The sequence below is a fragment of the Dendrobium catenatum genome, unplaced genomic scaffold (assembly GCF_001605985.2).
Source record: "Dendrobium catenatum unplaced genomic scaffold, ASM160598v2 fragScaff_scaffold_1482, whole genome shotgun sequence".
Lineage (NCBI taxonomy): Eukaryota > Viridiplantae > Streptophyta > Magnoliopsida > Asparagales > Orchidaceae > Dendrobium > Dendrobium catenatum.
In genome coordinates, this window is record NW_021319944.1 from 33,649 (window position 1) to 57,634 (window position 23,986).

The following is a 23,986-nucleotide window of genomic DNA, read 5'->3' on the forward strand; positions in this document are numbered from 1 at the left end:
TAAAGTTGTTCTACTGAAACAAGCCTCATCATTACACAGAATTGAAAGCAGTTTGAATTTCTTGTTTGTTAGAATCATTAAGGAAAGTGTTCTAATCAAATGCACAGTGGAATGATCAAAGCCGGTGATTAAAAGCTATGTCCATCAGGTGATGAAAAGAAATTATTCATGGGATCGTGTGATGCGTGAAGCTATCATTGCAGTTCTCAATTGAGATTCAGGCCGAGCTCCTTCTCAGAACCGTCAGAGAAGTAAGGCTTCCAGTTCTCCAGATTTTAGATATGTGAAATATGGGATGAGAAGGCATCTGCATGGTGGATTGGTTGATCAAGTAAGTTTATAATCAATTCCTAGTAGTACTATGTTAAATTTTAGTTGTATTACTGATCAACTATAGGATTAGTTAATGCACTTATACTAGGTACTACAACAACAACAACAACATCAAGCCTTTGTCCCATTACATGGGGTCAGCTACATGAATTTTTTTTTTTTTTCATTGTCATACTAAAAGTTAAATTCTCGTTTAAATCTAATAAAGAAAGATCATTTCTAATATTTTATAACCAAGTCTTTTTAGGTATACCTCTATCTTTCTTAACATAAGTCAAATCTAATACCTCTACTTTCCTAACCGGGTCATCGGAAGGCCACCATTTTATGTGACCAAACCATCTAAGGCGACTCTCTCTACTCTTATCTTCCACTAGAGCTACTCCAACATTTTCAAGTATATGCTCATTTCGTATCTTATCTCTAAGGGCAAAGCCACTCATCCATCTGAGCATCCTTATCTCTGCAACACTTAATTTAGTATTATGCTTCTCTTTTAATGGTCAATATTCGGCACCATAAAGCATTGCAGGTCTCACCACCATCTATTGCAGGTACCATGAGCAAAAATATTAACTGGTATATTGGACTCAATCAAATTGCAATAACAAATTGAATCTTGAGTTAGCTTACTATATTATATTTTTATTGTTGTCCCCTCGGTAGTGTATTATGTTTTACTTGGAGTCCCAGTATAATATACTATCTAATCAATAATATCATTTCCTATGATTTGGTTAAGTATTCAAATGGCAACTAGTCTTGGAGTCTTTTAGTATACTTAAATACAATTCAAATAGTTGACGAGTAGTCCCTCGTAAGATCTATGAGATTTTGATCCATCATATTTGATGATGTATAATATTTTCATTTAAGGAGAATAGTGATTGGTATGGAGGTTTTTTATTGCTTTTCGTCTAAACAGTCACTTTTTATAGAAATAAAATATTTTGTTGTTCATTAAAATTTAGAATCTATCATTCTCATCTTGTACAATCCTTATCAAATTTAATAGCTCATTTTTTTTTTGTTCTTGAAGAAAGGTCTTATGCAATCTAAGAAAATTGGAATTGATCACATTGGCAAGAAACATCAAATAATTACTTTCTAGAGCGATGTGACGTTGTATGTATCATAATCTCTCTATTAAAGATCACCTGATATAAACCATTTTGCAAATTAAATAGATGAAATTGTGTTGAAATGTAAGCATCAAAACTTGATACAAAGCATCATTAGGGACTGCATAGCAGACATTAAAGTTTTGTTTGAGACAACTTTTTTGTTGTTTCTTAAAATAGCTTTCTAATAATTTTTGTACTAGAAGCTGCTTTAAGAAGCAGTAAAAAAAACGGTTCCAAACGATGCCTAAATATATAATGATACACAAAGAAAGATGAACCAAGATTTACATGTATGAATTTGAATAACTTTAAGTCCATGGTGGAGGGGAAAGGATTTGATCCACTATTTAAAAAGCTATAAAAGACATAAACAATAAAACATTTCTCTTTAGCTCTTTTCAAATATCAAGTACACTAACTCTTAATTAAAAAAGATCATAAGAAACTCTCATAATAAAGATTATTTGACAACAACATTGTTCTCTTCACATCCTTTGAAATCATCAATCCTCTAAGAAACATGCAAAAACTTACACCAACCTTAGATTGTGTTATTGCGTTGAGCTGATCTCCAAATCTATGATCTCTAATGTCGACAAGTTTTTAATCCTTCGATTGATGTGAGCGAAGGATTAAAAATTGGTCGTTTTTACAGGTCGATTTTTCAGACCCGAACTCGACCTGCTTCGGGTATGTTTGCTAAAATATTTGTATTTAATTTGATTTATTTAAACTTAAATCAAATTACGGTAAGATTTACTTTAATCAATTTAACATAACAAAGCTTAATTCATTTTGGACAACATGCTTTATTATTTTTTGGAAATAACATTTACTTATTTCAGAAAAAACTTCTAAAACTCACTTAAATTAATTAAAAACGGATCAAACTGAGTTTATTTGGGTTTTCAGGTTAACCTGAACTCAACCCGGTTTTGCAAATGGATCGAAATCCCTAACTCGAACTCAACCGGGTTGGGTTAGGATTGAACTAAATCCGAAATTTTTTGATCAAGTTCGAGTCAAATTTTCAGATTGTGTCAAATATTGATTGCCCTAATAATAATGATAACTCTTGTTGCGGGCTAGAATATACGCGGGTAGAGTTTGCAAATTTACGTCTGAGCATTGTACGAATATTCAGCACACAAACAGAAAAGAAAGTGAACACCAGGATTTTTACGTGGAAAACCTTGAAAAGGGAAAAAACCACGAGGCCGCGCCCAGTTGAAAAGTTTCACTAGTGTTGCGTAAATTATAAGAAGCTGATTCGTCCCACAAGTTAGGACAATCAGATTACACTAAGTTTCTCCTGAATTAAAACAAAGTTGTGCAAAATCCCGACGTTTCTCGAATATCCGGCAGAATTCCGGTGTATTCTGGCGGCGGGAAGAACTCTGACGGTGGTCGAGGAGGAGATGATTCTCCTTTCCCCTTTCTCTTCCTCTTCCCTTCTTATTCTCCCTTCTTCCTTCAGTCCCCCCTTATGAGAAATGAGGGGTCTATTTATAGTTTTTCTGGAGTGGCATAGCCCGTAAATTTGTGTGAGATCAGGGGAAAATAGGGAGTGGACGAATTGACGGCTGATATTGAATCCTTCGATCGTTCACCATTCGTTGAACATTTGAGGGCCTTAGAGATGTCAGAATCCGGCAATCTTGGGCTCGTTGGATTCGTCTCGTCGAGCCGTTAGATTCGAGTATAAGCTCGTTAAAATCGGAGACCGTTTGGTAACTCAAATTATGGTTTGAACCTTCCAATAGCGCTTTGGGTCCTTGATTTGGACCCATTTGGGCTCGGATTGGGTTGAAATTGTTGTCATTGGGTTTGTATTTCCGAGACGCTCAGTTTGATTATAAGCTCGCTGAAATCGGAGTTCAGGTGCTCCCAGATTTAATTTTTTAAGTTTTCTGGTTGGTTTTTGCTTCGAGATTCGTGCCCGATCAAGATGATTTCATTACAACGTATCAGTTGCCCCCTATTTTCGGATGTCGAAGCTCCAGGAGTCCGAAAAATATATGTTTCAAAAATTTGTATTGGTCAAAATGCGAAAATTGCATTCCGAAAATTAAGTGTTCCTCGAAACTTGATTATAGAGGTCTCGTTGAGCTCCGAAAGTGTCAAAATTGATCAGACGAATCCTTTCACTATGGATGCCTGGGGCGTCACAGCCACCGCCTTAAGTGGGTCCCACCACCCGAAAATAACTCCTTTTTGCTATTTTTTTGTCCTAAAAATTTCCAAAAAATCCCAAAAAAATTCAAAAAATTCTGAAAAAATTTAGAAAAATTGGGAATTTCGAAAATGACAGTAACTCTCCCCTTCTTTCTCAAAAACCTATAAATAGGCCTCCTAGGCCTTTAGAAAAATTGCATATTCTCCTTTTCTCCCTCTGGCTCTCTGATAGTTGAGGCTTTCCGCTATTTTCGAGTGAGAAATTTTTCCTGCTCGACTTAGCGCCCCTCCTCTTGTTCAAAAGTTAGGGAATTTCTCTTTTTCTTTCGCCCTTGGCTTTCTGGCAGTCGAGGTTTTCCGCTATTTTCGAGTGGGAAATTTTCCCTGTTCGACTTAGTGCCCCTCCTCTTACGCAGAAGTGAAGGGATTTTTTATTGCTCTTCTTTTCCCCCTGGCTTTCTGACAGTTGAGGTTTTTCGCTATTTTCGAGTGGGAAATTTTCCCTGCTCGACTTAGCGCTCTTCCTCTTGCGCAGAAGTAAAGGGATTTTTTCTTGCTCTTCTTTTCCCCCCGGCTTTCTGACAGTCGAGGCTTTCCGCTATTTTCGAGTGGGAAATTTTTCCTGCTCAACTTAGCGCTCTTCCTCTTGCGCAGAAGTGAAGGGATTTTTTCTTGCTCTTCTTTTCCCCCCAGCTTTCTGACAGTCGAGGCTTTCCGCTATTTTTGAGTGGGAAAATTTCCCTACTCAATCTAGCGCCCCTCTTCTTATACAGAAGTTGGAGACTTCTCCTTCCCCTCTTTCTTCTTGCATTGGAGGCATTTCACTATTGGAGATAGGCGACATTCCCCTATTAAGCTTCAGTGCCCCTCTATTGTGTAGAAGGAGAATTTTCAACACCATTTGAGCGGAAGTCTGTCAGCGATGGACGATCGAGTTGAAGCGCATTAGCAATCAACGATCGAGTGTAGAGCTGAAGGAGAGAGTTCGAGGGTGCGCTGCAAGTAGCAGTTGAGCGAGAAGCCGATGATGACCGATATGAAGTGAAGGACCGCCAGTAAATATCAGACGAATGACGAAATGATGGCAAGAGTCCATTGGCATTTTGCCCATGCAATATGCATCCAAACTGAAGTGTACCGACAACAGATATCACTGAGTCAAGGGGCCGGAGCAGTGTGTTATGTTAGTGGTCTGGCAACACACGTATAGTGCTAACTGAGTTGAGGCTTGATGAATATTAAATTGTAATCTGTCTTGTTGCTTGATGTACAATCTTGTAATATAACTCCAATGATATTGTATATGAAGTTGAGATTATTGTATGAGCTCGATGCTTATTTTTCATTTGAAATGAACTCGTCATCCAAAGAAAACTAAGTTGTTTCATGCCTCTTTGAGGTATGCTTTGAATGTGCCTTTCATGCTCTTTGAGGTTTTTTAGTCTTCAAGAATTTTATATTCATGTGTGGAAGAGACCAAGAGAATCCACTAAAGATGTAAGACATATCCGAGGTTGTATGTCAGAGCCCTGCTCGATGACATTAACCTGTGTGGAAGAGGTCGAGAGAATCCACCAAGGATGTAAGACCTATCCGAGGTTGTATGTCAGAGCCTTGCTCTATGACATTAACTTGTGTGGAAGAGGTATGGAGAATCCACCAAGGATGTGAGACCTATCCGAGGCTGTATGTCGGAGCCTTTGCTCGACGACGTTAACCTGTGTGGAAGAGGTCGAGAGAGTTGACCAGGGATGTGAGACCTATCCGAGGCTGTATGTCGGAGCCTTTGCTCGACGACGTTAACCTGTATAGAAGAGGTCAAGAGAATCCACCAAGGATGTGAGACCTATCCGAGGCTGTATGTCGGAGCCTTTGCTCGACGACGTTAACATGTATGGAAGAGGTCGAGAGAATCCACCGAGAATGTAAGACCTATCCGAGGTTGTATGTCAGAGCCATGCTCGATGACGTTAACCTGTGTGGAAGAGGTCGGATCAAATCCCCCTGGTATTGATCATCAAGTGATTGAGATACAATATAGATTGTATATTTCTCAAATCACGGAGAAAGAGCTTGAGAAATTTTTTATCTTTTATAAGAGAAAATAATATCACAACAACGTAAACATCAAATTACTGTATTATGTAATACAGTACAATAGTTCCATAGTATGACTTAGAGATATACAAGTTACAATGACTCAACACATAAGATATACGTACATAAACAATACAACATTTAACTTGGAAGAAGACATAAAAGATATCAAAGTGACACTTTACTCAACATAAAAGAGACAACAAGATAAGCAGTATTGTTAATACAAATGCACGAAGTGCGTGATCATTCAATCTCTCCAACCATTTGAATATTATTCAATGATTGTCTTTGTTGTTGATTTTGCCCTCTAACGGGGCGAGCTTCCTCTCGGGTAGATAGATCTCGAATAAATTATCGAAGATAGCCCTGGCGGATAAGTCTTTCAATCTCATCCTTGAGTTGCTTACAGGCTTCGGTAGTGTGAACACGACTACGATGAAAGTGACAATACTGATCTGGATTTCCTGTGTTCGATTTCAAAGGATTCGGTCATTTCAATGTATCTTGATCTCGAACGGACATCAATACATTTGCTTGAGATGTGTTGAGTGGGGTATACTCCTCCTGTTGAGGTTCCCATCATGGTAATGAATGCCTAGGAGGACGATTATTCTTCCATTGCTTTTTCTGTTGTGAGAATGAATTGTTCATCCCAGGTGCACCTTTGCGCTTCCCGTTGATTTGCTCAAACTGCTTCCTATGAGCATTTATAGCTTTATCTGCAGAAATTTGCACCTCCACATGATGGATTAGGTCAGCATATGAATGAACAATGTCACGCATGAGTGCTGAATAGAAGGGGCCAGGACGAAGACCTCCAAGAAAGACCCCTCTGAGTAATTTAGGGTCTACTCCTGGAATCTGTTGAGCCTCAGTGGAAAACCGCTAAAAATACTCCTTCAATGATTCTCCCTCATTTTGGCGGATCCCGGAGGGGTGGAGAGAATCCTTAGCAATTTTTCGATTAGCCACAAACTGTTCAACGAATACTTTGGCTAATTTGATGAATGAAGGGATCATTCTAAACGGAAGCGAATAAAACCACTTTCGAGCCTGTCCTTTAAGGGTGGCAGGAAAAACCTAGCAGAGGAGTGCGTCCGATGCTCATTGAATATGCATGATGGTTCTTTAGTAGTCGATATGCTCATACGGGTCGGTCGTCCCATCGTAGGACTCAATGTTTGGTACTTTGAATCTGACCGGAATGGGTTGCTTAAGAATGGCTTCAATTAGAGGTGATGACTCCTAGAAGATTTAGATAAAGAAGAGAGTTTAGAAGATAGATGGAGAATAAGAGAAAGACGAGGGAAGAGGAACACGATGAGCTTGGTGGTGATAAGTATTTTGGTGTTTGTTCTGTTTCTTCTATTTTTATAGATTTAAATGAGAATTTGAGTTTTAACAAAACAGAATAAAAAGGCTTGATGAGAGGTTTTTATTCCATTCAAATCAGAGTCTTCGAAAGTGATAGAGGGGTACATATGAGCTTTCTTTGGTGTTGGATTTTTATCTACAACTAAAAAGGCTTGATCAGATAGTAAGGGGCCTCCTGCGATGGTCTCAATTTTACCAATTGTTATTTGATTATTCACCGGTTGTCTCTGTTGTTGTTGATTTTTTTCCCCAGCAGGACGAGCTTCCTCTCGGACGAGTGGATTTTGGATAAACTGTCAAAGATAATCTTGGCGGATAAGTCTTTCAATTTTATCCTCTAGCTACTTATAGGCTTCAGTAGTGTGGTCACGACTACGATGAAAATGACAGTATTGATCTTGATTGTCTGTGTTCGGCTTCAATGGATTCTGCCATTTCATTGTATCTTGATCTCGAATGGCCATCAACACATTTAATTGAGATGTGTTGAGTGATGTATACTATTTATCTTATCGAGATTCCTGTTGTGGCAAAGGAGGCCTAGGAGGCAGATTACTTTTCCCTTATTTCTTTTTTTGTGAGGACGAATTATCCATCCCAAGTGCATCCTTGCATTTTCCATTTGTTTGCTCAAATTGCTTTCCATGAGCATTTATGGCTTTATCTGCAGAGATTTACGCCTCCACGCGATGAATCAAGTCGGTATATGAATGAACTATGTCTCGCATGAGTGCCGAATAAAAGGGGTCATGACGAAGGTCTCCAAAAAAGACCCATCTCAACAATTCAAGATCTACTCCTGAAATTTGTCGAGCCTCAGTGGAAAATCGTTAAAAATACTCTTTCAACAATTCCCCTTCATTTTGGCGGATCCCAAAGAGGTGAGAAGAATCCTTAGCAATTTTTCGATTATCAACAAACTGTTTGACGAACACTTTGGCCAATTTGACGAATGTATGGATCATTCCGGCTGGAAGTGAATAAAATCACATTCATTTGAGCTTATTCTTTGAGGGTAGCAAGAAAAACCTGACAGAGTAGTGCATCATAGGCTCGCTGGATATGCATGATGGTTCTATAGTGATCGATATGCTCGTACGGGTCAGATGTCCCATCGTAGGACTCGATGCTCGGTTGTTTGAATCCAATCAGAATGGGGTGCTGAAGAATGACTTCAGTTAGAGGTGATGACTCCTGAAAGTTCATTCGTCGAAGAGCTTGCCTCACATCTCCTCGGGGGAACTGTTCCCGTACCAATCTTCGCAGTTCATGACATAGAGCATTTTGAGGGAGCTCAGCAATGTATGGTTAGGTTGAGTCTTCTGGGAGATCTGGAAGAACGCGAGGCTGCCGAGTTGAGGGCGAAGGATGTGTAGAGCTTGCTGTATCAGTGAGTTAGTTGTTCTGATGTATCTGCCTTCTTAAGGGAGGAAGAGGAATTTCTGCTTGAAGATGCTCGAATTGAACATCTTCAACCCGTGGTGGATCTCGAGGGAGAAGCACTTCCTCCCTTTGTGGTAGTGTCGGTTGCCGAGTCTCTCGCAGGAGTTGAAGAATTTCATTCTGAGATTCTTCCATCTTCTGGATTCTTTCTTCTAAATAAGGTCTCAAGGTTCTTTCTCCGACAACATTTTGCCCCCCAGTATGAAAAGAGATAGACATCGGGCGTCTGTGATTCACAGACTGATTTCTGGATTGGTGGGTGTTGGAGCGGGAAGCTCCAACGATGCGACTGCTACGTATGTTGACCATTGTAGCAATACTTGAAGTTGTGGGATAGTATTTCCCACATACGGCGCCAAACTGTTGCGGGTTAGAATATACGCGGCGGTAGAGGTTGTAAATTTACGTCTAAGCGTTGTATGAATATTCATCATATAAACAGAAAAAAAAGTGAATACCAGGATTTTTACGTGGAAAACCCTAAAAAGGGGAAAAACCACGGGGCCACGCCCAGTTTAAAAGTTCCACTAGTGTTGCGTAAATTACAAGAAGCTGATTCGTCCCACAAGTTAGGACAATCAGATTACACTAAGTTTCTCCTGGATTAAAACAAAGTTGTGCAAAATCCCGGCGTTTCTCGAATATTCGGCAAAATTCCGGCGTATTCAGGCGGCGGGAAGAACTCCGACGGTGGTCGAGGAGGAGATGATTCTCCTTTCCCATTTCTCTTTCTCTTCCCTTCTTCTTCTCCCTTCTTCCTTCAGTCCCCCCTTATGAGGAATGAGGGGTTCATTTATAGTTTTTCTAGAGTGGCATAGCCCGTAAATATGTGTGAGATCAGGGGCAAATAGAGAGTGGCCGAATGAACGACTAATATTGAATCCTTCGATCGTGCACCGTTCGTTGAACATTTGAGGGCCTTATTGATGTCGGAATCCGGTGATCTTGGGCTCGTTGGATTCGTCTCGTCGAGCCGTTCTATTCGAGTATAAGCTCGTTAAAATCGGAGACCGTTTGGTAACTCAAATTGACGAATGACGAAATGATGGCAAGAGTCCAGTGGCATTTTGCCCATGCAATATGCATCCAAACTGAAGTGTACCGACAACAGATATCACTGAGTCAAGGGGCCGAAGCAGTGTGTTATGTTAGTGGTCTGGCAACACACGTATAGTGCTAACTGAGTTGAGCCTTGATATTTATCATAAATACATTTAAGCAAAAAAAAAATATTTTTATTTCATATAACTTAGATTTTATTTGGGACAGTTTTTTTATTATTTTTTTAAATAAATTTTTTATATAAAAATTATTAATTAAAAAAAACTATTGGCGGGTTAAACCGTTGAATTACCTAATTTGATAAATTATCCCAAGGACAGGGTCAATTTCGTCAGTTTTTTGCATGTGGAGTCAACGTTCTACATTTGGATCTGAATTTAATTTGGAATGAATTTAGTTCCATTTCAGCTTTTCGTCTGACGTCCTTTCTCGTATCCAAATTTCCACGCCGTCTACTTCCTCGAAGCCGTCTCAGAAGCCAGAAGTACAAAGCAATCCGGTAGAAATCTTCTTCAGTACATCCAAAAAGGTCGATTTGAAGTTTTCCAAAAAAATAAAAATTGAGGAAAAGTTATAGGTTTTTCGTTCTGCCGTTCGATTCCAATCCGATGTCAGAGAATGGCGGCGCTGTTTCGTCGGCGGCGGAGGTGAACCGGCCCTCGATATCACTTCCTCCGCGTTCCACGGTGGAAAGCCTCTTCCGCGGCGGGCCAGCGGAGGCAAGTCCCGGTCCGATGACGCTGGCCTCGAGCTTCTTTGAACCAGAGTCCGAGTATCGATCCTTCTCGCAGATCCTTGCTGGCGCTATGGTATCGCCGTCGGTGTCGACGACGGCGTTCGATGCTCGTGGAGGAGGTGGAAGAGAGCGAGCGAGCTTGAATTTAGGGCATAGCCGGCCGATGAATTTGATGGTGGCGCCGTCGCCGTTATTCACGGTGCCACCTGGACTCAGCCCTGGCGGTTTGCTCGATTCTCCCGCAATGTTCTCTTCTAATTTGGTGTGTGATTTTGTTCAAAGATTAAACTTTTAAGGCGTTATTCTTTGTGTTGTCTGTGTTATCTTTTGGTCTGTTATGTATGGATTGGATTTTTACTATGAATGATTTCTAGAGTGTAGCGCAGGAAAGGGAGTGCGCTAAAAGAAAAATATTTTGCTTTCTTTCAGATTTTCTCTCACCTTTTTCGTTCTGGTGTTCTCTGGTTTTTCAAAATCAGCCTAGATTTAGGCTTTCTTATGGAAGTTACTTGGTTGAGGAAATTAAGCCTGAAGATGGAGGATTGGCTTTCTAGATGAAGATATGGAATATAAGTGTTGAAATAGCCAGTTAAACATTTAAATTGAATATGGGGAAGATAGCCTTCTGTTTGGAATCTCCTCAGATTAGTGAGGTAGGCCTCATAATTAATCCTCAATTAATGGTGATTAGAATTAGTAATCCAAATCATATTGTTCAAGCTGAGGCCATATATGAAGGGAAGAAGGCTTTGACTTTAGCGATTAAGCCCACATCAATGTTAAAGGCTTTCTGACAATGATAAATGTATAGGTCTTTATTTGACTCAATCACTGCATTCATGATGGATTTACATGTCATTTGATTAGGTATTGGTTTAAAACTTCGATATACGTTGTTATTTTCCCTCAATTATTTCTTATATGGACTTGTGACTGCTCTGCTACAAGTAACTCTCGATTTTGAGGACAATATATGATGGCATCAGATTGGGAATTGGAGTTGTTCTCCAGTTCTATTCTAAGACTATCTCCGGCTAGTGAAATGGCAGGTTGAAGGAGCCGCACTTGGAAAGGACACTAGGTAGGGTCTTCCAGATGGTTACTATTTGTCTTAGTAGCTTGTGAGACAAGTGTCTCTCTTGATTCTTTCACATCATGGAACTTCAGGATGGTACTGTGGTTTTAGTTAAACTTATATGTGAATGTTTTTTAGGTTTCTTCTTAGTTAGCATGTGAGTGTATTTGGGATTTGAGAAGATATAATAAGTGTTCATTTTATTTAAATATTGAGAGTTGAGCATTGGTGTATGTGTCAGGTAGCAAAAGGGGGTAATGAGAAGGTTGTCAAGAGTTGGACATCGATGTTGTGCAATGGCATTGGGCATTGATGTTGAGACAGTGTCAATCGTCGATGTTAAAATGATGTTGGACAAAAATGAGATGTTGAGATGGTGCAGGGGTGTGATTATGGGCGTAGAAATTACTAGCGTCAAGCGTCAAACACTGATGTTGAGATTACATCAGGCATTGTTATGAAACCTTAGCCATGACCTGCAGAGAGAAATGAAAATAGGAATGGTCAAGGAATGGAGTATTAAGTGTGGGCAATTGATTTAGGGCAGTGAAAATAAAATAAGAAAATTAGTTTTTATATTTTATATTTGAAATATAAGAAATTATATTTAAAAAAGTTTTTTTTTAATAAATTAGTTTAGACACGTATGTTCGACATGCGTGTCCAATCTTTTTTTAATATTTTTTTAATTGAACATGTCTTCAATATATCAAACATGTGTCGGGTGCGTGTCATGATATGTGTCGGACACTATATATCTCTTTAAGGAGAAGTGTTAGTGCATCATAGATTATGAGTTCAAGGAGTCATGATGTGATGTGGAACATTCATAGAGTTATTTGCATAAAATCAACCACATGGATCAAGTTTTCTCTGTTCAAAGAAGTTATGACTCCTTGTTCATAACCAGAATTCCAAAACGTTATTAGAGAGTTGATGGCAATCCCCATCATGATGATTAATCTTTCATTCATAGAGTTATTTGCATAAAATCAACCACATGGATCAAGTTTTCTCTGTTCAAAGAAGTTATGACTCCTTGTTCATAACCAGAATTCCAAAACGTTATTAGAGAGTTGATGGCAATGATAGCAGTTCTCCTTTAAGATAATAGCAAAATAATAGACAACTAACAGTAGTCCTCCTTTATAATGCGATAAATGACAATAGCAGTCCTTTTTGTTGATGGCATCCTCGTTTGTGGAAATTTCAATTCAGTGATACTCAGCCTTTCAGATTTACTACATAGAAAAGTCAAAAACAAAGACTTTCTAACATTTAAGAAACTTTTCTTGGAATAGAGTTCGATAGAAATCTCTAGAAGCTAAAAATGTCACAGCTAAATTATCTAGTATTTAAAAAAAATGCAAAATGCCGTATTGAAAGCCTTCACTAGATCTAATTGACCCAAGTGTTTTTCCCTTGAAGGAAAACTTATAAAGAACCCAAGTGTCTTGGAGTATTGTAGCAGATTTGAAATATCTCACCATCATTGGAACTGGTATGCATGAACCAACAAAGATCCACATGCAAACTCTTAAAAAAATGAGATTCGTGAAAAGAACTACAGACCATGGTAGTGAAATTTGTTAAAAATGACAAGAATATAACTTTTCAAGTAATATGATATTTTGATGCAGATTGGAAAAGAGATCAAGATAATAGAATGTCTGTCGTAAGCTATAACATTTTCCCTAGATGGGACTTGATTTCTTGTAAAGTAACAAATAAAAAAGTTTCTTGGAACAAATAGAAAATTCTTGCAAGATCAAGCTCTAAGGTTGAAAACATAGTAAGGACTTTGTAACTACTGAATTAGCAGATTAAACAAAATCTACTACTGTTTAGACTGCCATGGTAAAGGTCACTCCTGTATTCTAATAAGAAAAGTCTTCCAGCAATGAGTGATGGTCCCATCTTGCATGATCTTCCAAAACACATTTAATTGATTGTTTTTTTTATAGAAAAAAGGTTAGAATTAGGTGAAGTTAAAATTAAGTTTATAACATCTGAAGAAAATTTTACAAATTTTTTGACCAAGGGTTTGAGAGTGAATCTGCATTCTTACCTTGAGAAATAATTGAGCATGTTTCCAATAAATTCTTAATTTGAGGGGAATGTAGAACCGACCATACAATTTAACAAAAGAAAATGGAAGAATAAGAAAGATGAGATTTAGGATTTTGGAGATCTGATAATTTTCACATTCATTGCAAATATAATCTAAAACAATTCACATTAATATCAAATTTCAATACATATATTACCATGTATATTTATCATGTCTATGATATTGATTGATTTATGTGCATATAAAGATCCTTACTCCTAGTTTAAAATGATATTAAGATGATATTAAGATATGAATGTTTTACTGATCCTTATTCATGTTAAGGAATATAAGAGTGACATTTCCTCCCTTTTTCTAATTTTTTTATATGTCGTTTCCATTATCAATCTCCATCCAAAGGATCTCACTTCTCTTTTGTATAATTTATTATTTTTTAAACTTAACTCAATGTTTCCCCTAGACTAAAGCAAATACTCTCTTGTGCCTAACAATCTCTCTCTTGCAAGAGAGCTATCCATAGAATCACATTAGTCATTACTCCTCCCAATTGAGCTGATGCCACTTGTTAGTTGGTGTGAATCAGAAGGGGATCAAAGTTGAATGAAATACATTAGTGGTCAAATTGGTTTTACAATAAAAATATTAACCTTATGTGTAAGGGCTAACTAATTAGTAATCTAGATCAACGTTTTTTAACCATCTTATATGAAACTAAATAGAACACTCTAACAGTGCAAAATTATCACTTGTTCATCAAATAAATGTATACCAACGCAAGAAAAGTGTTTCCTTTGGCATATAATCTGTGTAGTACTCTTCTTCATCATTATGAATGTCCTTATATGCATCATCCCAATAATAAGTTGCTGATTCAGTACTCATGATCGCTAATTTGACATGGACTAATGGCTACATGCAGGGACACCTTGGAATGTCACATCAACATGCTTTAGCACAAGTAACTGCTCAGGCTTCTGATTCACATTCTCAAATGCAAAGCCAGGCAGAATTTCCATCTTCTCTTTCATCAGCTTCCTTGATACAGCCAATCTCTGCCATGAATATGACCTCATCCCAACCTATGCTGTTTATTACTTCTGGTAAAAATATTCATAATACCGAATCTGCTTTTGCCTCCCATTCTGATCAAAGATCTCAACCAGCCGCTATTGTTGCTGATAAACCTGCTGATGATGGCTACAACTGGCGTAAGTATGGGCAGAAGCAGGTGAAGGGCTGTGAATATCCAAGGAGCTACTACAAATGTACCCACCCAAAGTGTCCGGTTAAGAAAAAGGTAGAACGCTCCCTTGATGGCCAAGTGACTGAGATAATCTATAGGGGACAACACAATCATGAACGGCCAATACCAAATAAACGATCAAAAGAGGGTGCAGCTGAAGTAAATGGAAATACATATCCTGATAACTCCGAATCACTACAACAAGATGACCATTTGAACTTCAACAGATCAAGTGATGGTATGGTGGGTCTATCTAAAAAGGAGCGAGAAGGAGTTTCTGAGCAATTATCAGGTTCAAGTGATGATGAGGAACTGGAGGATGAAGAAGCAGAAGATGGTGAACCTGAACATAAGAGAAGGTTTACTTTCAAAACAAGTTTCAATGCATCCACTTATTTTACTTGCTTTCTGAAAAAGAGATCTTGTTTCATTCGACAGGAACTTGGAAACTAGGGTAATAGAGTCTTCTTCTCATAGGACGGTAACAGAACCAAGGATCATTCTGCAAACAACAAGTGAAGTTGATCTTTTGGATGATGGCTACAGATGGCGCAAATATGGGCAAAAATTGGTAAAAGGAAATCCTCACCCAAGGTATCCCATTTTTTTTCATTTTTTTCTTTTTTTGCATATTAGCTGCTTTGTCCAAGGTTCCTGTTCTTGTCTAAATCATACTACATTTTGTCATTTTCTTGTTCTTTTTGCAGAATCCATTTTCGAAAACTTTCAAACCTTATGCTTTATTCCTTAAGAAAGATGTATTCTGAGTTAGCATACTCGTAGATCTCATTTGTTCATCAATCTTACACAAAGGAGATCAGAAGATCGCCTGTTTGCTTCGGTTCTGTCGCAAGTAGACCCGGACCGGTCCAGCCGGCCCCTCCTGGGCCGGCGTAACATTAGCATACTCGTAGATCTCATTTGTTCATCAATCTTACACAAAGGAGATCAGATGATTATTTTTTTTTCTTGAGTTGGAGAACCCCACCTAAGTTTGAAGGATTTGAGATTTTTCTTCAGACGTCCTGTGCTTAGACAAGTAAAAGTCACGCTGTTGTGTGTATAAACAAGTATGCCATTTGCGTTATCATAGTTCAAGCTGCTAGAAGTTTGTTCTATTCTTAAATAGGGTATTATGCAAGCTATCATTGAAGAAGTTGCAAGGCTAAAAGAAAAATAAAAGCTAGATGACTTAACCAAGAGCTATTTCAAGCACTTATTATGGTGTACATGCAGCAAAATGTTAGACCGGTCCTGGACTGGTCCAGAAGGGACTGGGCCTTGTTTACTCTAGGTAGAAGCCTAGTTTGGCCTAGTAGCCATCCTTCCCCCTTGGGATGGGGACCACAACTTAATGCAAAGAGAGGAGGAGGCGGATAGCAGGGAATATGAAATTGAGAGGGCTGTTGTGGGTATTTTACATTTTATTGTATACTTTAAGTTGTTTGGTTTACCCCAGGGGTAGGTTATGTATTTTTTGCTAAATTTATATTGTTCTTAGGTTGATTGAGCTCTAGCTGACAGCTAGGATTTGAGAGAGTTGCGCCTTCCTCTTCAATTGAAGATCTAATGAGAAAATGATCAAAATGGTCAACAACTTTTTTGAGGACCAATTTGGTTCCTCAACTCCTTAAAAAGATAAATTGGTCCCTCAACTCCTTTAAAAGGGCCTTTTTGGTCCTAACATCAAACTTTGGAATTTATAGTGTTAAATCAAGGGGTATTTTGGTAATAATATTATTTAAAAATATGTTAAATTATTTCTTTAATAAAAAAATTTATTAATAATTCTAGTTTATCAAATTTCAACAAGAGGTTATTTGTTTTCTACAAGCACTTCCTATCAAATTGGTATTAGAACGGTGCCCTGGGTTGAAATATAAATTTTTTTTTTGCTGATTTCTGTTGCGTTTTTCTCTCCAATCTTGCTGATTTTTGCTTTTTGAAGGCCCGATTAGCTGTTTTTTGTTCATTTTTGCTGTTTGGAGCCTAGATCCGGTTATCCATGGCAGGAAGAAAGTTAGAAGTATTGGAGGGGAAGATCGGACAATTGAAATATGAAATTTCGGATTTTCAAACTCAATTTTCAGATTTCAAAAGTCGAATTTCAACCGTCTATGAGAAGATTGATAGGAAATTTTAAATCTAGGAAAAGATGCTGAAGAAGTTGCTCGAGGGCCAACCAAAGACGGCGTCATCGGAGGCGAGGGAAGCCGTCGACAGCCAAGGAAATGGGGAAAATCCTAATCCGATAAGGTGAAATGAATATTAAGAGGTGAAGATTTTGGAGAGAGAAGAGAGAATGCCTCCCCTAGAGCCAATTCTTAAGAGGAGTTGGGTAAAGGGTATGGGGAGAGGCATGAGGGGGTTGGGCATGAATGAAGGGGTGCTGAATTTGAGAGGAGACGAGCGAAATTTGAAAGGAGAAGGGTTGATTTATGGTTCAATAAGTGCTGAATTTGAAAGGAGAATATGAGATTTTGACGAAAGGTTTGGGTACGAGCATAGAAAAGATGATTGAGACACTTGGGGGAACCACCCCTTTAGGGAATGGAAAATTATGGAAGAAACATGGGGAACGGAGGATATCCGAGAGCAAGGAAGCTGAAGATGCCTATTTTTGAGAGAGAATATACACATTGGTGGATATACAGGGTAGAAAGGTGCTTTATCGTCAATAAGTTGGAGGAAGAGAGAATGACGGCAGCCGGGATGTGCTTGGAGGGGAAAGCATTAGCATGGTACCAGTGGAGGGATATAAGGTGACCCATACGGACCTGGAGGGAGTTTAAGGATTGCTTGTTGGAACATTTTCTAATTAGGAGGGGGGACCTCTATGAGTAGTTCTTCGCCCTGACGTAGGAGGGGATAGTAATAGAGTACCATGAGCAATTTGTGCACCTGGGCAGTCGATTGGACTGGCTTTAAGAGACTGTATTGGAGTGGAACTTTATGAAAGGGCTTAAACTAGAGATTCGTGCAATAGTTAGAGTGATGAATCCCCCTTGATTTGGGAGAGGCTATGGAGTTAGTCTAGTTAATGGAGGATTAGAGGCACCAGGAGAGAGGGGATGGAGGTAGCAGCTCAGGAGGTTTGTACAGGATGACCACCATCTTTTGGCATCCAAGGATCTGACGTCGGGTATTCATAGAAAGACCTTGCAGGAGAAGATTGTAGGAGGGAGACCTGGTGAAAACTTCAAGAAGCTTACAAAAACTGAGTTACAGGAAAAGATGGCGAAGGGGTTGTGTTTCAGATATGAGGAAATGTATATACCAATGCATAGGTGTAATAATCAAACTCTTCAGGTTCTCACTATTTGTGATGACGAGGAGATTGAAGAAGGAGCTGTCTTTTCATCTTGCGGACAAGGTGGATCTTTGGGAGAGGGGTATTGTTAGACCGGTCATATCTAGGAGGGACTGATCTAGTCTGTCTAGAATGGTCCGACCCTTGTTTACTCCAGGCGGAGGCCTGGTCCGCCCCAACAGCCATATGCCCCCTTGAGGTGGGCCCACAACATAATGCAAAGAGAGGAGGGTGCGGGTAGGAGGGAATTTGAAATTGGGAGGGCTTTTTCGCATATTTTATATTTTATTGTTTGCTTTAAGCAATGTTTAAAATTGTGTAATCGGGTATTGAGGCGAGGCATAAGACTCAGGGCGTTTTGAGGCGTAAGCCTCAAAATCAAAAGATTGCGTAAACATAAAATGATAAATTTTTTATATACTAATGATTAACTAATATACAACATAAAAAGGCACAAGATATGAAGTGAAATCAAAATATCCAAATAATAAGACAACATAAAATATAGTTCAACTCAAATTCTATCTTTCCCAAATCACAGTATTCTTTTCATTAACATATAATTCAAAAAATGAATAGCAATGACATAAGAACTCATAAGTCATCAGCACTGTCATCACTAAGGGGGTCTTCATTTGAATCATCATTATGATGAACTCGTCTCTCCCCTTCCTTCAATCCTATAGAGTCCAATGCCTCCCAATCAGCTCCTTCTTACTCAATATCAGTTATCTTAGATTAGGGTTTTTTTTTAAGAGGCGGACGCCTCTAAAACCTGAGGTGAGAGACGCGCCTCAATTAACTTGAGGCGTACGCCTCAATCCCTACTCTCATTGCGTAGGCTTTGAAGCTTAAAAGAACGAAATTGCTCTTAGAGAATCGGATCTTCCTCTCCAATTATATCTTGTCTTTTCTTTCATAAACATTTCAATAAAAAGTGTTATTGTGAGTTTCTATTCATAGTTTTCTGGTTGTTTGTTCTCTGGATTTGCTGAAATCAAATTTTAGCCAAGGTTTATTCATTTCTACCAGCACTTCCTATCACAAAACTCCTATATTTTATGCAGCATAATTGAGAGGCTCATTAATGTAGGACTTGGCTATCCTGATCATCATCATAATAGGATGTTATCACTGACTTATTTGGACATGCCATCACATACCTTATTTGATTTGATAATGTAACAATGATGTAACTAAATGACATCTTATTTAAAAGGATTTTTTTATTATTAAAAACTAGTTTTTTATGAAAGATTTACCATGATTTTTATTATTATTCTTTATTTGCTTTTCTTATTATTATTTTCTTAACAGTAAAAAATCATCCTTATAATTAAGTGGATACTTGTATGCAATTTGTCTTTAATACACACAAATGCAAGCAAAGCTTAGCCCCTCTCTATTCTCTAGGTTTTCTGTCCCACCTTTTTCTACTTTTCTCATGTCCTCTTTTCACCCAACTCCACAGTTATCTGCCTAGCCACTCATACTCTTGGTTGGCAAGTGAAAGTTGATAAAAAACCAGAACAATATTTATCTGAACAAGAATAGCAATTCATGGGCGATGCATACAAAATGTGCCACACATTACAGATCATCATAGTTAAAGAATCAACTAAAATTGCTTAAGATGTGGTGATGCTGGTTCATACTAATGGGGAAAAAATTAAGAAACGTGTTGTTTAGACATTAAAGAAATTTGTTACTGGTTAGATCGGGAATGTGAATTCATGTGAGGGTCAAGAGTAAGAAACTTGTAAAAATGGAGCATAAAAAACATCATAACTTGTAGCACTATACCTTTTTTAAATAATGTTTGGGACCGCTTTCTTACTGCTTCTTAAAGCAGCTTTCAAGTGCAAAATATTAATTTTTATACTAAAAAGCTGCTTTAAGAAGCAGTAAGAAAGATGTCACAAACAAAGCCTAAATGTGATCTTTATAGGGTGTCGTTGGACAAATGCTGTGGCAGTTTCTTCATCAAATAGATATGCAATGTGATGTGAATATAGTATGAATGACTGAAACAATGAACTTCTTGGAATAGCGCTTGCTGGCTTAGAACTCTGGAACAGTAGCCTAGAAACCAAGAAATTAAGCACTAGAAAGGAACTTATTATTTTTAAGAATTCCGTAGTCTTGTTATCAAGTTTTTGGTGGAGCATACAAGAACAAATGAAGGAGAAATAATGTGAACAGAATTTTATGGCATGTAAGAGAGACATTTGAAAGATTTCTAGAATAAAATAGTGGTACTGTTTTTGACTGGAAAAACAATAGTAATTAATGAATTAGTGAGAAAGGATTATGAGGGAAATGGTTCAGTACTACAGAAAAATAGAGATTTCTCAGTGAAAATTGATCCACCGGGAAAGCCTCCATTGATTTTTTTTTTTTAATCTGAAAATATGTTAAGGGGTTTGGTAGGAATTTGCATGATCAGGTATTACTTTTTAATTGAATCGGATTCGTAAGTTTCCATCAATAAGCATGCCAATCCCAAAATTAATCTTTTCTTAAATGATTTCTTACTTTGTTATTCTAATTGTTCCTTTTTTTGTGAAGTAAAATTTCTTTCAGGCTTCTCTTCGTAACACAATTACCATGGTTTTAAACTCAATACAAGAATCATGAACAAGGATAATTTTTGAAAAAAAAAAAAAGGAAGATCAAGGAAAATCGAATTTACTTCATGTTCAACTTTATGAACATAACGTATTCCAGCCTATAAACTGGCTAAATACCCATGGAAAGTATAACAAGAGAAATTCTTATGTTGCCAGAGCACTGATGATCGTTTGTGGAACCCTCATTTACTTGGGTGATTTCATCTAAATGGTATCTCAAAAACAAAAGATATCTTGAGCCATTGGAATTAGCAACTGATTAACATTCAGGTTTTCATTTGGGACAGCTTTCTAAAGCAGTTTTCTGGTAAAAAAACTTTTAGTTTAAAAAATTTTTGTACTAAAAGTTGCTTTAAAAAACACTAAAAAAATTGTCCCAAATGAAGTTTTAGTTGATACAAGCTTCAAAGCATGTAAGGAGGGGACTGGTAGTTCTTTTGTGTGGCAGATTTGTTATTTTACATAAATTTGTCTTTTATTGTTCATACAAAATTCCTTATCTTGGTATCTTCAGGAACAAAATTCATCTCAAAGAAGTCAAAAGAAATGGTGAATCATGGCCCAAAACCAAATATAAAGGGGGAGGGGGGAGGCAAGCCTCCAAAAACGAATTGTAGAGGCTTAAGAGGCTGAATTACTATTTCCATAAGAAATCTAATTCAAATAGGCAAAAAGATTGATTGTAGATATTGAAAGTTGAGTGAGCTGTGAAGAGTTAGAGAAAGAGGCGTCAATGTGGTAGTGCCCTTGGTGTGAGTTTTTTTTTTTTTTCAAATAATTCATTTAGATTTGAGGAGAAGATGAGAAGCTGTAGAAAAAATTTCGAGCACATTAAAATTAAAAGAATCTCTACTCTTCATAAGATCCTAAAAAAATTTGAATTCTCATGTTGTTGATCTCTATTCCTCCAAGACAATTTTTCATTAAGTTTTTAACAGCATCAATTAACAATAAAAAGTTCATAAATAAGTTCCTATAAAGAAAATAAATCCCTGATTAAGGATAAAAGTATCTTTGCTTTATTATGTCCAAACCAATGCAAATAAATATTGCAAAATTCGGCCACATATGATAAAGAGATTATTCTGTGCGGACGTCGAACGCAGCTCTACATCCGGATACCAATCAGAATGAGCAATGTCAGCGATACCGAGCCTCAGCACTGCTCGGGCTTAGGCATCCTAACATGTTCCGCTTCCGCACAGAATTACTTTTCCATATGATAAGGGGTTAGGAAAACATTAAAGCATGTCAGATTCAACATGGTAGGAATGCTTTCACATTAATGAATGAGTGATGAATGCTAATGCCTTACACAGGAAAAATTATTCTGTGTGGAGTCCAGACCCCAATAAAAATGTGCCACGTCTGATACCGAGCTTAGTACCGAGCAGTACCGCGGTTTGGTACCGCTCGGTACCTAAGCGTAAACCAGACGGTTCTCCCATCCAGTGTCCGCTCATAATAATCTCTCCTTACACAGGCGGCACATGCCTAATGGTGATGATTTCCATCATATGCAGGAGTTATTACAAGTGCACCAGCACAGGCTGCAATGTTCGAAAGCATGTCGAAAGGGCTTCAACCGACCCCAAAGCAGTCGTAACGACTTACGAGGGGAAGCACAACCATGATGTTCCTGCAGCTAGGAACAGCAGCCATAACACCTCCAGCAGTGCTGCTGCTACTGCTAGCAGAAGCAACTATTCATCTCATGATATCTTACCAAGTAACCAGAACGGTCAAGGAAGATCAGACCAAAGAAACAATGTGTATCGGCCAGTTGCGGTGCTTCAACTAAAAGGAGAACATGAAATGACATAGAATATTCAAGCATACCTTGTGAAATATCCTTGGTTTCAGATCAATTATTATGCATTTGTTTTCTGCCACTATGGCTGTGCACAAAAGGTTTGAGTAGTCAGCTTGATTGTAAAATTGCAAGAACCATACAACGTGTAATTATGGAGAGATTATTCTGTGCAGACACTGGATTGTCCGGAGATGAATGAGAGTGCGCTACGTCATCTGATACACAACAAAAAAATAATGTGGATCGCTATCATTCGTCTTCAGGCGTCGTCCGGTGTCCGCACAGAATAATTAATCGAAATTATGAGCTTATGTTGTATTTACCAATTATTATGTTTTTTTTTTGTCATCAGCATTAGTAACAGAATTAATTGATAATTCATATGATACAGCTTGTAATTCCACACACGATAATATGAAGACATGTCAATGCACCATTTTCTTATTATTTCTTCAAAGAAATCTGGTATTGACTGCTTGGGACATTTCAACTTTTTTATTTATGGTAAATTGTCCATCTTGCTTTTTAATGTTTTACTTACATAGATAATGCTTGCAACTTGCAACACAGCCTTAACCAAAGGATTGATTTAGTGTGGACGTCGAATATCATCCAAAGACGAATGAGAGCGCGTCACGTAGTTTTTTTTATGTGTACCGCCGTATATCTGGTGTGGTGATGTGACGTGTTCTTATTCGTCTCCGGACAGTCTGGCATCCGCATAGAATAATTTTTCCAATTAAAGGCTGTATAGATTTTTTTAATGAACTTTGCATCAGGAAATATCAAATTACTATAAGTAGATAGTTAAGAATTGTGGATGGATTATTTTCCTTCATTTTGATGGTCGACAATTCATGATCTGACTAACTAATCTGTTTTTTTTTTTTGCACTTTGTTTTTTTTTTTTCAATTTAATTATTTTCCTTATGTTGAGTGTTGGAATATAATTATATGAATACATGCTTAGAGTTATACCAATAGTCAAAGTTACATGTATTATCGATTAAAAAATAAATATTATTCATATTATAAAATTAATTAAAATTTTGTTTAAAAAATACTTACAATTGATTCACCGGCTGCATCGACGCTTCTAACTGGTTCAGTCTGGTTTAATACAAAGTCGATTTTTAATATGGATTGGACCGACAATTTGATCGAATCACGATTGAATTGGTCAAATAGATACAGTTCATTTGGTCTCTTGATTAAGAGCTTTGAATATCAATAAAAAAAGGTGGAGTTTGAGACTTATCTTTATCATATGTGTGCTAATTTATTTAAATGTAAAAAAAAAGTCCAATTCAGATAATAGCTGTCTTTTTTACACGTGCGACTACATTACAAAAGGCAGGGGTGATCCTGTAATTTCACTGGAAGATAATCATCACCTTTCGAATTTACATGTTTTTTACTTTTTATATTATAAAGTAGCCACGTGCCCATTCCAACTAGTGGATGAAAATAAAATAAATATGGAATAATTAAAAAAAA

The 23,986-nt window shown here is 37.7% G+C and overlaps 1 protein-coding gene across 2 annotated transcripts; it reads left to right on the top strand.

The window, feature by feature from the left end:
* The first annotated feature begins 193 nt into the window (after nt 1-193).
* On the top strand, nt 194-22,950 carry LOC110112145 (probable WRKY transcription factor 4). 2 transcript variants are annotated; one of them, XM_020844251.2, is made up of 4 exons: nt 194-331; nt 14,413-15,095; nt 15,175-15,330; nt 22,200-22,950. In XM_020844251.2, exons 1-4 carry the CDS (start codon nt 296-298, stop codon nt 22,498-22,500), a joined length of 1,176 nt encoding a protein of 391 aa, XP_020699910.1. In that variant the 5' UTR covers nt 194-295; the 3' UTR covers nt 22,501-22,950. The 2 variants fall into 2 exon arrangements, with proteins under 2 accessions (XP_020699910.1, XP_020699908.1); XM_020844249.2 differs by lacking the exon at nt 194-331 and adding an exon at nt 10,049-10,609.
* The last annotated feature ends 1,036 nt before the right edge of the window (nt 22,951-23,986 follow it).